Source organism: Mobula hypostoma, chromosome 22 (assembly GCF_963921235.1).
Source record: "Mobula hypostoma chromosome 22, sMobHyp1.1, whole genome shotgun sequence".
NCBI lineage: Eukaryota > Metazoa > Chordata > Chondrichthyes > Myliobatiformes > Myliobatidae > Mobula > Mobula hypostoma.
The window spans coordinates 820,016-835,124 of record NC_086118.1 but is presented as its reverse complement, the minus strand read 5'-3'; the positions used below and the strand labels follow the sequence as shown (position 1 = coordinate 835,124).

The window sequence follows — 15,109 nt, the reverse complement described above, 5'->3', positions numbered from 1 at the left end:
CTTTGTGGGCCGAAAGGCCTATATTGTGCTGTAGGTTTTCTATGGTTTTCTGTTTCTAACTTTTTCTGTGCTACATTTATGAGTGCATTGTTGCTCCTTCCTACACCAGTGCTGAGCTCATCAATTTCAACTTTGCCTCCAACTTCCACCCTGACCTTAAATTCACTTCATCCACATCTGACACCTTGCTCACCTTTTTGAATCTCTCTGTCTCCATCTCTGGAGAGAAACTGTCTGCCGACATCTTTTATAAACCTTCCAATTCCTACAGCAATTTTGACTATATCTCTTCCCATTCTGTTCCCTGTGAAAATGCTTTTCCCTTTTCCCAGTTCCTTTGTCTCTGCCGAATCTGTTCCTAGGATAAGGCTTTCCTTTCTAGGACATCATCTTCAAACAAGGGGGTTCTCCTTGCTCCACCATTGATAGTGCCCTCACCTGCATTGCCTTTATTTTCCAGACATCAACATTCACCCCATCTTCCTACCACTTGAATGGGGGTAGAATTCCTCTTGTCTGCATCTATCACCCCATGAGCCTCCATGTCCAACACATCATTCTCTGTAAGCACCAGCGTCTTCAACAGGATTCTGCCGCTAAACACATCTTTCCCTCTCCTCCCTCTGCCCTCCACTTTGCTTTTCGCAAGGATCACTCCCTCCGTGATTGTCACTTGTCCCTCCCGACAGAAATGCTACACCTGTCCATTCACCTTCTCCCTCACCTCTGTTCAGGGCCCTAATTAGTCCTTCCAGATGAGGCAACACTTCATCTGCAAATCTGCTGGGGTCATCTGTTGTTTCCTGATGCAGCCTCCTCTGCATTGGTGAGACCCAACATAAAGTAGGGGATCGCTTTGTTGAGCACCCCTGCTCCATCTGCCAAAAGTGGAATTGTCCCGTGGCCAACCATTTTAGTTCCTGTCCCTATTTCTTTTCTGACATTTTGGTCCCTGGCCTCTACTGCCAAGATGGAGGAGCAACACCTCATATTCCGTCTAGGTGGCTCTAACCTGATGGCATGATCATTAATTTCTCCTTCTGGTAATTCAATTATTATTTTTTTCTGTTCCCTTCCTCCTCCTATCCCCACTCCGGCTTCTTACCACTTCACACCCGCTTATCACCTCCCCCTGATGTCTGTCCTTCTCTTTCTCCTGTGGCCCATTGTCTCCTGTCAGATTCCTTCCTTTCCAACCCTTTACCTTTTCCACCCATTGGGCTTCACCTGTCTACTTCTAGCTTGTCCTCTTTCCCCTTCTCCACCTTTTATTCTGGCGTCCTTCCCCTTCCTTTCCAGTCCTGATGAAGGGTCTTGGACTGAAACTTATTGATTTCTGTAGGAGCTCCCTGACCTGCTGAGTTCCTGCAGCATTTTGTGTGTGTGTGTTGCTCTGGATTTGCAGCATCTTCAAAATCTCTTGTGTGTAAGGCTACATTCCAGTAACTTTCCCCATTATTTGCCGTTGCTGCATGCTAATCTTTTGCATTTGCCTTTTCACTGCAAACATGACTTCGTGCTACACTGCCATGATCCTTCTGGGAAACAGAAGCAGGAGCAGGTCCTACAAAACATCCAGCCTGCCCTGTAAACAGTAAGGGACTGATAATTCACCTCAAATTCATGTTCTTGTATGAAGTGTTCATCTGTCAACTTACCTTTAATATATGCAATTATTAGAAATTCACAGCCCTTTGGAGAAGAGAATTCTACAGACTGGAATGCTCTGAGCAATAGGACATTAACCCGAGACTCCATTACTTTCCTTGGAACAGTCCAAGATGTTGTTGGACTATTTGTAGCCTTGGCAAAACTGCTAGAAATACTCAGTAAGTCAGCATGGATGGAGGGGAAATTTGATTTAATGTTTTAGTTCATCCTTCAGGCTTAACCATTCCTGTACTTCACTGTCCAGCCTCCCACATCAAATCCCCCCATCATCTTGAATTTGTCTGAACTTTTGCTGCCTCCCTCTGCCTGCCTGTGGCCCTGTCCCAACAATGCTCCAGTTTGAAAATTACCATCATAATTTTCCAATCGTCTGTCTGTTGATGGCCTTCCTGATTTCCAGCATCCTCCTGCTCAATGAGCTCCGAGGTCTCCATATTCCCAAACTTCACGGACTTTAATCAGTCTATTGGCTGCAAGGCCCCTGGACTCCCCAAGTCCTTTGCTGCTTTGAAAGATGCTCATTAATGTTCCTTGCTTTCTATCTCCCTTTGTAATTTGGTATCAAATATTGTTTGGTATTGACCTGTTTACTTTGCTAAAAGCTCTAAAAGTTATTGACCCACCCACCTTCCATTTCCCTTTGAGCTTGCTTCCTGTGTCCCATTTCAGGAGTTTCCTCCGTGGTTTAGTGTTCACCCTTCCACTGTGGTTCAGATGTTGGATTAACTCACTGTGCCGTTGCAGAGTTGCTGTGAATACACTCATTCTCTTTTATTATATTTCCTGTTCAGTTAAAATATGAATATAGTACAGGCTCACTTTAGCAGGCTGGTTGGTGCCAATCAACTTCCCTATTCATAAACGTAGTACCTTGTTTTGTTTCCATGAAAGTTTCACATATTTACTTTATACCATTGTTCCCAGATGTTGACTTGTCCAAATTTCTTATTTCAGTCTTGTCCTGAACAACTGGTGGTTTGTAGCTCATCTGACAGACCTGCTGGACCACTGCAACCTCCTGCAGTCCCATAATCTTCAGTAAGTCCGGGGCAAGGTGGGCTTGACACTTCAGTTCCAATTTGATTCCATGCTGGAAATTGACACAACCCTCCACCCTTCAGCCACGGAAGAAGGAATAACCCTCAGCTGTGGTTTCCATACTGACTCCAGAAGCAAAACTGTTAAAGATGGGCGTCACGGTAACATAGCAGTCGTGACACAATTATAGTTTGGGGCTTCGGAGTTCAATTCCATCGCTGTGTGTAAGGAGATTGTATGTTCTCCCCGTGACTGCATGGATTTCCTCTGGGTACTGTGATTTCCTTTCAGACATACCAGTTAGTGGGTTAGTTGGTGATTGCAAATTGTCCTGTGATTTGGAAGGGCCTGTGCCACGCGGCATCTCTAAGTAAATACATCCTTTAGTGTACAAGCAAAAGAAATTAATGGGGGAAATAAAAGGACTGGACTAGTGAACAAATGCATTCATCTAACTTCATTGCTAAATAAATGTAACTGAAATCATCAGGAATCAACAGTCAAAATGATGAGAAAGATTAATGCAACCAAAAAAAAATTGCATTCATGTTCAATATGTAAATTATTCCTTCCTTTGTACCTTGGTTTGTAGCCTTATTCTTCATAGCACTTCATTCTGCTTATTCAATCCTATTAGGATTTATTTAACACCATCCTCTGGTTAGAGAGTTCCAGTCTGCTTCTGATCCTTGCCACACTTTGAGTGGGACAAAAATTTATTGAATTTTCTTCCTATTGCAGTTTTAAAAAAAGATGCTTGGGGTCAGTGTCATCTTCTGTTTGTTTGACAGTGTAGCTGTGCCGAATACCGTCAGACCGAACAACAGCAAGTCGGTAGTTTAGTTGGCATTTCATTTCAGATCTGGGCCTGTTCTTTGAAGAATGGAGAACATTCCACAATGAGTTACCCCACTTGAATAAGTGCACAGTGCGCTTATGGGGAGCACATTCTATGTGGTAGAGAATTCTGAAGTTTATAACCCTGGAATTAGTATTTTTTTCTGTGTCAAGAACTGCTGATTCCTTGCGTTGCCATGCTCCATCAGTTGTAGACTTGGGACAGCACCACAAATGAGGAGCTGGCTGACAGCATTTAGCCTCTCATATCCCTCTCAGAATCTTGAATGTTTCAGTGAGATCATCCCTTTTTCACCTGGGTTTCAACAAATAACATCAAGTTTACTTTTTTCATCTTGTGAACCAGTATAGAAGATTTGCTGATTTCTCAGATTTCCCATTCTTTCTGTCAGAATGACCAATCTTATGTTTTTTAGACTTTTAAGATACCCTGGTTGTATTCTCCATGCTGTTACCCACTCATTCAGCTTGTCTGCATGCCTGCCACCTTCTTGGTCTATCATCTTTCTGGCTGAATTTACTTGTCTTTACGATGTAGCCAAGTGGTTAGGGCGTTGGGCTCACGATCTGAAGGTCATGGGTTTGAGTCTCGGCCAAGGCAGCATGTTGTGTCTTTGAGCAAGGCACTTAACCACACACTGCTCCAGTCCACCCAGCTGAAAATGGGTACCGGTAAATGCTGGGGGTTAACCTCGCGATAGACTGGCGTCCTAGCGGGGGGGGGCGAGTCTCGTACTCTCAGTCGCTTCACGCAACAGAAACCGGCATAAGCACCGGCCTGATGGGCCACAAGGCTCGGGACAGACTTTAACTTTTTTTAAAACCGTTGTATTGTTAGACCTTTGACATGCGGGTTTCTTGGTTGCCTTAATTTCACCTTGATTTTAATCTTTTCTTTTTGACTGTTGGTTCCCAATGATTTCAGTTGTTTAGATAAGTGTTTGTTTAATAATCCAGTCCTTTTATTTCTTTTCTTTAATGGTAATTGTTCACACCACAGCAATTCAATGCTCCTTTCTTACGTTTGGAATAATATCACTTTCCAACAGGGAAGTATCAGATTCCATAGTGAATGTGGAAATCACTGCAGAGGGGTTTTTTTTCAGCTGAATCCAAATCAAGTTTAATATCACTGGCATGTGTCATGAAATTTGTTGTTTTGCAGCCGCAGTACATTGTAATGCATAAATTGAAAAAAACTAAATTACAATAAGAAACATCTATAAAAAGAAAGAACTGAGTAGTGCATAAAAAGTGAGCAAAGAATAGTGAGGTAGTGTGGACGGGTTCATTGTCCATTCAGAAATCTGATGCCATGTCTCTCTTCAGGCTCCCGTATTTCCTGCTTGATGGTAGCATTGAGAAGAGGGCATGTCCTGGGTGATGAGGGTCATTGATGATGGATGCCACCTTTTTGTGGCATCCCCTTTTGAAGGTGTCCTCGATACTGGGGAAGCTGGTGTCCATGATGGAGCTGGATGAACATACAACTTTCTGCAGCTTTTTTCCAGTCCTGTGCAGTGGCCGGTCCATACCAGACGGTGATGCAACCAGTTAGAATGCACTCCGTGGTACATCCATAGAAATTTGTGAGAGTCTTTTGTAACATACCAAGTGCCTGCTGAAGCGTGGATGAGAGGTCTGTTTGGTTGCTTAGGTCATTTTGAATCAGGCCCCATCACTCTGTCATTCTGATGACCATTGTCCTTTGATGGAGGGGCAGGTGTGGTCCTGTGTCTCATTGCTCTGAGATGGAGGGTAGTCAGGACATGTCCCGTTGCTCTGTAATGGAGAGGAAGTTGTATCCTGGACCTGCTGCTCTGTAGTGATAGGTACCTCCTGCCTCTGATCCTGTTCTCCCTCTGTAATTGGATGTATTTGGCCACGTGATTTCTTGCCAACTCAGGGGTGGCAAGGCACTTGCCAGGAGGAATCCTGGATGCAGTTATCAGGTTTTTGTGCATTAGGATTAGGGTTTTGGGTATTGATGACATTTAGACATAATAATTTAAATTGTTGCTTATCAAAACATGAGATACTGGTAGAGGATTATGGTGAGGGGATTAAATGTTTGAGAAAACAGAGCATACAACGTTTAATCATGATTTGTGGTCATTCTCCAAACTAATTTGCTTTCCTGACTTAGCGAGGTTTTGTGCGATGGGTGGAGGTCTTGGTGATATTCTTACATTAGGCTTTTCTCTTTACAGTTTTGGTTCAAATCTTCGTGAATTCCTCATTCTGGAGTATGCTTCAGGACTCTTCTGTCACAACAGGTGGGTCCCCCTTGATGTTTGCAATTTTCCACAATGAAACATTATTCAAGTTGGTGTGTTGTTGATCACTGAAGAGTCAATGTTGTTGGTGGGTAATGTCTCCATTTGGTTGGATGGTTTCAGTTTGTGGCAGCTGGCAGTGGATTACTTTGACCACTGTCCGGAGTTTGGCCGAGTATACCTGGAACTTCATATCGAGCGCATTCCCCTCGACACAGAACGCAAGGCGCTGAAGGTGCTTCGAATATGTGAACAGCGGCAGATGACTGAACAAGGTGACGTCTGAACCCTGAAGGGTCGAGTTTGGTGTGTACACTTTGATAGATGATGTGGGGAAACAAAACCTTTGCTGGGTTACAGTCGGATTCTGTGTTTGGTACAGATGAATTCCCTTTCTCGTTGTGGCCACTTCCCTGTTAGTACCCTCTCGCCACTTCACTCTCTTCACCCTCTCCCCACTTCACTCTCTTCACCCTCTCCCCACTTCACTCTCTTCATCCTCTCCCACTTCACTCTCTTCATCCTGACCTCTCTTCACCCTCTCCACACTTCACTCTCCTCACCCTCTTCCCACTTCACTCTCCTCACCCTCTCCCCACTTCACTCTCTTCACCCTCTCCCCACTTCACTCTCTTCACCCTCTCCCTTCTCTCTCCTCACCCTCTCCCACTTCACAGTCTTCACCCTCTCCCCACTTCACTCTCCTCACCCTCTCCCCACTTCACTGTCTTCACTCTCCTCACCTTCTCCCCTCTTCACTCTCCTCACCCTCTCCCCACTTCACTCTCCTCACCCTCTGCCCACTTCACTCTCCTCACCCTCTCCCCACTTCACTCTCCTCACCCTCTCCCCACTTCACTCTCCTCACCCTCTCCCACTTCACTCTCCTCACCCTCTCCCACTTCACTCTCCTCACCCTCTCCCCACTTCACTGTCTTCACCCTCTCCCCACTTCACTCTCCTCACCCTCTCCCCACTTCACTCTCCTCACCCTCTCCCCACTTCACTCTCCTCACCCTCTCCCACTTCACTGTCTTCACCCTCTCCCCACTTCACTCTCCTCACCCTCTCCCCACTTCACTGTCTTCACTCTCCTCACCCTCTCCCCACTTCACTCTCCTCTCACTCTCCTCACCCTCTCCCCACTTCACTGTCTTCACCCTCTGCCCACTTCACTCTCCTCACCCTCTCCCCACTTCACTCTCCTCACCCTCTCCCTTCACTGTCTTCACCCTCTCCCCACTTCACTCTCCTCACCCTCTGCCCACTTCACTGTCTTCACCCTCTCCCCACTTCACTCTCCTCACCCTCTCCCCACTTCACTCTCCTCACCCTCTCCCCACTTCACTCTCCTCACCCTCTCCCCACTTCACTGTCTTCACCCTCTCCTCTCTTCACTCTCCTCACCCTCTCCCCACCCTCTCCCTTCACTGTCTTCACCCTCTCCCCAGTTCACTCTCCTCACCCTCTCCCCATTTCACTCTCCTCACCCTCTCCCCACTTCACTCTCCTCACCCTCTCCCTTCACTGTCTTCACCCTCTCCCCACTTCACTCTCCTCACCCTCTCCCTTCACTGTCTTCACCCTCTCCCCACTTCACTCTCCTCACCCTCTCCCCACTTCATTCTCTTCACTCTCCTCACCCTCTCCCTTCACTGTCTTCACCCTCTCCCCACTTCACTCTCCTCACCCTCTCCCCACTTCACTGTCTTCACCCTCTGCCCACTTCACTGTCTTCACCCTCTCCCCACTTCACTCTCCTCACTTCACTCTCCGCACCCTCTGCCCACTTCACTCTCCTCACCCTCTCCCCACTTCACTGTCTTCACCCTCTCCCCACTTCACTCTCCTCACCCTCTCCCCACTTCACTCACTTCACTCTCCTCACCCTCTCCCCACTTCACTGTCTTCACCCTCTCCTCTCTTCACTCTCCTCACCCTCTCCCCACTTCACTCTCCTCACCCTCTCCCCACTTCACTGTCTTCACCCTCTCCCCATTTCACTCTCCTCACCCTCTCCCCACTTCACTCTCCTCACCCTCTCCCCACTTCACTCTCCTCACCCTCTCCCCACTTCACTGTCTTCACCCTCTCCCCACTTCACTCTCCTCACCCTCTCCCCACTTCACTGTCTTCACCCTCTGCCCACTTCACTGTCTTCACCCTCTCCCCACTTCACTCTCCTCACCCTCTCCCCACTTCACTCTCCTCACCCTCTCCCCACTTCACTCTCCTCACCCTCTCCCCACTTCACTCTCTTCACTCTCCTCACCCTCTCCCCACTTCACTCTCCTCACTTCACTCTCCGCACCCTCTGCCCACTTCACTCTCCTCACCCTCTCCCCACTTCACTCTCCTGACCCTCTCCCTTCACTGTCTTCACCCTCTCCCCACTTCACTCTCCTCACCCTCTCCCCACTTCATTCTCTTCACTCTCCTCACCCTCTCCCTTCACTGTCTTCACCCTCTCCCCACTTCACTCTCCTCACCCTCTCCCCACTTCACTGTCTTCACCCTCTGCCCACTTCACTGTCTTCACCCTCTCCCCACTTCACTCTCCTCACCCTCTCCCCACTTCACTGTCTTCACTCTCCTCACCCTCTCCCTTCACTGTCTTCACCCTCTCCTCACTTCACTCTCCTCACCCTCTCCCCACTTCACTGTCTTCACCCTCTCCCCACTTCACTCTCCTCACCCTCTCCCCACTTCACTCTCCTCACCCTCTCCCCACTTCACTCTCCTCACCCTCTCCCTTCACTGTCTTCACCCTCTCCCCACTTCACTGTCTTCACCCTCTGCCCACTTCACTGTCTTCACCCTCTCCCCACTTCACTCTCCTCACCCTCTCCCCAACTTCACTGTCTTCACCCTCTCCTCTCTTCACTCTCCTCACCCTCTCCCCACTTCACTCTCCTCACCCTCTCCCCACTTCACTCTCTTCACCCTCTTCCCACTTCACTGTCTTCACCCTCTCCCCACTTCACTCTCTTCACCCTCTCCCCACTTCACTCTCCTCACCCTCTCCCCACTTCACTCTCCTCACCCTCTCCCCACTTCACTCTCTTCCAACACCATAAGCCATAGGAGTAGAATTAGGCCATTTGGCCTGTCGAGTCTGCTCTGCTGTTCAATCACGGCTGATCCTTTTTTCCCTTCCTCAGCCCCGCTCCTTGGCCTTCTCCCCGTAACCTTTGATGCCGTGGCCAATCAAGAACCTATCAATCTCCGCCGTAAATACACACAATGACCTGGCCTCCACAGCTGCTTGTGGTAACAAATTCCACAAATGTACTGTCTTTTGGCTCAATAAATTTCTCCACATCTCTGTTTTAAATGGACATCCCTCTATCCTGAAACTGTGTCCTCTTGTCTAGACCCCACCAATCTTCATATCATCTGCAAATTAGCAACAAAGCCATCTATTCCATCATCTAAATCATTTATACACAGCATAAGAAGAAATGGTCCCACCACTGGCCCCTGCAGAACACCACTAGTCACTGGCAGCCAACCAAAAAAGGATCCTTTTATGCAACACAAATAAAAGTTGCTGGTGAACGCAGTAGGCCAGGCAGCATCTCTAGGAAGAGGTGCAGTCGACGTTACAGGCCGAGACCCTTCGCTAGGACTTTTATTCCCACTTGATGCCTCCTACCAATCAGCCAATGCTCTAACATGCCAGTAACTTTCCTGTAATAGCACAGGCTCTTAGTTTGGTAAGCAGCCTCGCGTGTGGCACCTTGTCAAAGGCCTTCTGAAAGTCCAAATATAAAACATCCACTGCACCCCTTTATCTATCCTACTTGTGATCTCCTTGAAGAATTCCAATAGGTTCATCAGGCAAATTTTTCCCTGAAGGAAACCATGCTGACTTTGTCCTATCTTGTCCTGTGTCACCAAGTACTCCATCACCTCATCCCTAACAACTGACTCCAACATCTTCCCAACCACCGAGGTTAGGCTAACTGGTCTATAATTTCCTTTCTGCTGCATTCTTAAGGAGTGGAGTGACATTTGCAATTTTCCAGTTTTCTGGAGCCATGCCAGAGTCCAATGATTCTTGAAAGATCATTACTAATGCCTCCACAATCTCTAACGCTACCTGTTAAAGAACCCTAGGGTGTAGTTCATCTGTTCCAGGTGACTTATGTACCTTTAGGTCTTTCAGCTTTTTGAGCACCTTCTCCTTTGTAGTAGTAATGGACTCACTTCTTTTCCCTCACACCTTTCAACACCTGGCACACTGCTGATGTATTCCACAGTGAAGATCAATGCAAAATACTCATTTAGTTCATCTGCTATCTCTATGTCCCGCTATTTCTCCAGCCTCATTTTATAGCGGTCTTATATCCACTCTCATCCATTTTTATATAGTTCAAAAAGGTTTCTCTATCCACTTTGATATTGTTTGCTAGCTTGCTTTCATATTTCATCTTTTCCCTCCTAATGATTCTTATAGTTGCTCTCTGTAGGTTTTTTAAAGCTTCCCAATCCTCTATCATTTACGCTAATTTTTGCTTTGTTGTATGCCTTCTCTTTTACTTTAGCTTTGACTTCCCTTGTCAGCCAAGGTTGTACTATTTTGCCATTTGAGTATTTCTTTGTTTTTGGAATACATCTATCCTACACCTTCCTCATTTTCCCCAGAAACTCGTGCCATTGCTGCTCTGCTGTCATTCTTGCCAACAGCTCCTTCCAATTTACTTTGGCCAACTCCTCTCAAGTAACACTGTAACTTCCTTTACTCCACGGAACTATTAATAGGTAGACTTTACTTTCTCCCCATCAAATTTCAAATTGACCTTAAATCATATTGTGATCACTGTCTCCTAAAGGTTCCTTTACCTTAAGCTCCCTAATCACTTCCAGCTCATTACTTAACACCCAATCCAGTATAGCTGATCCCCTAGTAGGCTCAACGACAAACTGCTCTGAAAAGCCATCTCGTAGGCATTCAACGGACTCACTCTCTAGGGATCCATTTCCAACCTGATTTTCAGATGATGAGAGGCATTGATTGTGTGGATAGTCAGAGGCTTTTTCCCAGGGCTGAAACGGCTAGCGCGAGAGGGCACAGGTTTAAGGTGCTTGGAAGTAGGTACAGAGGAGATGTCAGGGGTAAGTTTTTTACAGCCAGAGTGGAATGGGCTGCCGGCAATGGTGGTGGAGGCGGATACAATAGGGTCTTTTAAGAGACTCCTGGACAGGTACATGGAGCTTAGAAAAATAGAGGGCTATGGGTAAGCTTAGGTAATTTCTGAGGTAAGGACATGTTCGGCACAGCTTTGTGGGCTGAAGGGCTTGTATTGTGCTGTAGGTTTTCTATGTTTCTCAGTCAACCTGCGTGTTGAAATCTCTTGTGACTATTATAACATAGCCCTTTTGATGCACTTTTGCTATTTCCTGTTGTAATTTGTGGTCCACATTCCAGCTACTGTTTAGAGACCTGTATATAACTGTCCTCAGGGTACTGTTACCCTTGCAGTTTCTTAACTCAACCCACAAGGATTCAACATTTTCTGATCCAATGTCATATCTTTCTACTGATTTTATGCCATTCTTTACCAGCAGACTCCCTCTGCCTACCTTCCTATCCCTCCGATACATTGTGTGACCTTGGACAGTCAGCTCCCAACTACAACCATCCTTCAGCTACAATTCAGTGATGGCCACAACATCATACCAATAATCTGTAAAAGTGCAAGAAGATCCCCACCTTATTTCTTCTACTCCGTGCATTGAGATACAACACTTTGAGTGAGCATTTGCTACCCTTCTTGATTCTGCGTCCCTAATGCACTGATACTCACCATGCTGGCTGTAATTTTGGCCTATCATCTGCCTGCCCTTCCTGAGAGACTGACTGTATGCTATCTTTGTATGCAGGATTTTCATATGATGAAAGACTGGATCGACTAGGCTTATACTTGCTGGAATTTAGAAGATTGAGGGGGGATCTTAATGAAAAGTATAAAATTCTAAAGGGATTGGGCAGGCTAGATGCAGGAAGATTGTTCCCGATGTTGGGGAAGTCGAGAACGAGGGGTCACAGTTTAAGGATAAAGGGGAAGCCTTTTAGGACCGAGATGAGGAAAAACTTCTTCACACAGAGAGTGGTGAATCTGTGGAATTCTCTGCCACAGGAAACAGTTGAGGCCAGTTCATTGGCTATATTTAAGAGGGAGTTAGATATGGCCCTTGTGGCTAAAGGGATCAGGGGGTATGGAGAGAAGGCAGGTACAGGGTTCTGAGTTGGATGATCAGCCATGATTGTACTGAATGGTGGTGCAGGCTCGAAGGGCTGAATGGCCTACTCTTGCACCTATTTTCTATGTTTCTATGTTTGCTTTTTTTTAAACCATCGATACGATCCTGAGTCAATTCACTCCAGTTCCCATCTCCTGCCAAATTAGTTTATACCCTCCCCAATAGCTCTAACAAACCTGCCCACGAGAATATTGGCCCCCATTGGGTTCAGGTGCAACCCATCCCTTTTGTACAGGTCATACCTCCCCTCTCCAAGAGATCCCAATAGTCCAAGAACATGAAGTCCTGCCCCCTGCGCCAGCTTCTCAGCCACACTTTTATCTGCCAAATCATCCTGTTTCTACCCTCACTGGCATATGGTACCTAGTTATCAGTTAGGTTGGTACCATCTCTCACTCTCCTTGCTCCTGCTGGGTACGAACTGTACATTAAACCCAATGTTCTTCAGCAGGCAGAATTTTACCCTGACTGCCAGTGCTTAATGATGTTCCCTTCCAGAATGATCCATCTCGACACCCAATCGTACCACTCATAGAACACAGTATTCACCAGTGAGAGTGACCTTGACATTCGTGAGGGCAGGGTCAAGCAGGCTGATATGCTAGAATGTGTCAGCATTAAAGGGGATGTGCTGGAACTTCTGAAAAATATTAAGATATGCAAGTCCCTGGGCTGGATGGGATATACCCCAGGTTACCATAGGAAGCAAGGGAACAGAATGCTGCACCTTTGGCAATGATCTTTGTATTCTCACTGGCCACAGGATTAGTACCAGATGACTGGAGAGTGGCAAATATTACTCCTTTGTTTGAGAAATGTAATAGTGATAACCCTAATAATTATAGACCAGTGAGCTGTTTTCAGTAGTGGGCAAAATATTGGAGAAGATTCTTAGAGACAGGAATTATGAGCATTTGGACAAGCACAGGGTAGATCATTCCTCATGAGCCTGATTGAAATCTTAGAGGATGTGACAAAGCACGTTGTAGGTTGAGCAGTGGGCCTGATGAGGTTCCCCATGGTAGGCTCATTCAGTAATTCAGGAGGCTTGGGATCCAGGGAAACATGACTGTGTGAATACAGAATTGGCTTGCCCAAAGAAGGCAGAAGTTGTTTGTAGATGGAGAGTATTCTGTCTGGAGGTGGGTGACCAGTGGTGGTCTGTAGGGTTGTGTTCTGGGACCCCTGCTCTTTCTAATTTCTATAAATGACTTGGATGAGAAAGCGATAGAGTGACTTAGTATGTTTCCAGGTGACGCAAAGGTTTTTGGAGTTGTGGATAGTGCAGAAGGTTATCATAGATTACTGGGGGGCAGTGACAGGTTGCAGAAGTGGCAGATGGAGTTCAGCTTGGAGAAGTGTAACTCATGTTAGGATGTCGAATATGAAGGTAGAATACAGGATTAATGGTAGGATCATAGGACCATAGTGCCTGAGAAACTAATCCCATTACTCTGAAACCCTTCCTATCCATGAACTTCTGATGTCAGAATACTTTTTGCATGTTATTGTTTCTGCCTGAACCTCCTCCAGCAGCTTGTTACGTTTACTCACCATCTGTGTGAAGAAGTTGTCTCTCAGGTCCCTTCAAACTTTTTACACTCTCACCTTAAACCTATACTCTCTAGTTTTTGATTCCCTTTTTCACTGGGAAGAAGACTGCCTTTACCCTTCAATGCCACTAATAATTTTATGCCCTCTATAAGCCATCCAGCAGTCTCCTGTGTTTCAGGTGTGTCTCTACACGTATTTACAAACGTTTGTAGTTTTATGATGTCTACTTGCATTTCATCTGCCTGTATCACTTTCCGAACTTGCATACGGATCACTTTGATTTTGGTTTTACTATCCTGCAGCAATTGTTGGTTAGCACGAGAGGGCACAGGTTTAAGGTGCTTGGAAGTAGGTGCAGAGGAGATGTCAGGGGTAAGTTTTTTTACGCAGAGAGTGGTGAGTGTGTGGAATGGGCTGCCAGCGGCGGTGGAAACGATAGGGTCTTTTAAGAGACTCCTGGATGGGGACATGGACATGGAAATAGAGGGATGTGGGTAAGCCTAGGTAGTTCTAAGGTAGGGACATGTTCGGCACAGCTTTGTGGGCTGAAGGACCTGTATTGTGCTGTTGGTTTTCTGTGTTAGGGCAACATCAAAACAGAATACAATATTCCAAATGTAGCCTCGCCTACATCTTGTACAAATGCTACATGACATCCCAACTCCTATACTCAAACCTTTGACTTACCTTCCCCTTACTCTACCAGAACATCAATCTGCATTGTCCCATCCAATCTCATGTCCTTTACCACTGATACCATTTAATCTCATTTTGTCCCTCTGAATCTCTGCAGGCCCCACCCTTGCTGTCTGCCTCCCAACCAACTCCCTGCCCAGGCCAGAGGCCTTTGATTTCAGCCTGCTCTCTCCCTCTCACATGGTGATTGTGTGGATCTTTCCGCAGTAAGGAGCATCTGTAAAATCATGGCCATGAAAGCGATGCGCAGCAACCGACTGGGATCGGCACTGTCCTGGAGTGTTCGAGCTAAAGACTCCTCCTTCGCAACTCTCATCTCTGACAGGTCTGTGAATGTTGGTGGCGAGCTTGGAGAGCAGCCAGAGGTACTGCCCTCATTTTCCCAGTGTTTCGAGGTTGACCCAGGTGGAACTACAGTATTCACTGACTGGTTCGTGCAGTAGCTGCTGGCAGGCTTTCAGACTATAGAAGGCATCACTAAACATGTGGCAGACTCCGCAGTGCTGTATACCTATTGTGGACTGGTCACAAGAGCCATGAGGCTTGCTGTCTGTTCTCTGACCTGATGCCCTGCAGGTGACTGTTCAGCTGAGGGTCGGCCCTCCCCTCTATGCTCTGAAGGTGACTGTTCAGCTGAGGGTCGGCCCTCCCCTCTATGCTCTGAAGGTGACTGTTCAGCTGAGGGTCGGCCCTCCCCTCTATGCTCTGAAGGTGACTGTTCAGCTGAGGGTCGGCCCTCCCCTCTATGC

The 15,109-nt window shown here is 46.7% G+C and overlaps 1 protein-coding gene across 3 annotated transcripts in view; it reads left to right on the top strand.

The window, feature by feature from the left end:
- Positions 1 to 15,109, top strand: part of nup85 (nucleoporin 85) — a 63,764-nt gene that overhangs the window by 45,780 nt on the left and 2,875 nt on the right. For all 3 annotated transcript variants that reach the window (XM_063030841.1, XM_063030839.1, XM_063030842.1), the window contains 4 exons: positions 2,626 to 2,709; positions 5,778 to 5,843; positions 5,967 to 6,118; positions 14,568 to 14,685. In XM_063030841.1, the coding sequence (XP_062886911.1) occupies positions 2,626 to 2,709; positions 5,778 to 5,843; positions 5,967 to 6,118; positions 14,568 to 14,685 (420 nt within the window). The remainder of the gene's footprint in view (positions 1 to 2,625; positions 2,710 to 5,777; positions 5,844 to 5,966; positions 6,119 to 14,567; positions 14,686 to 15,109) is intronic.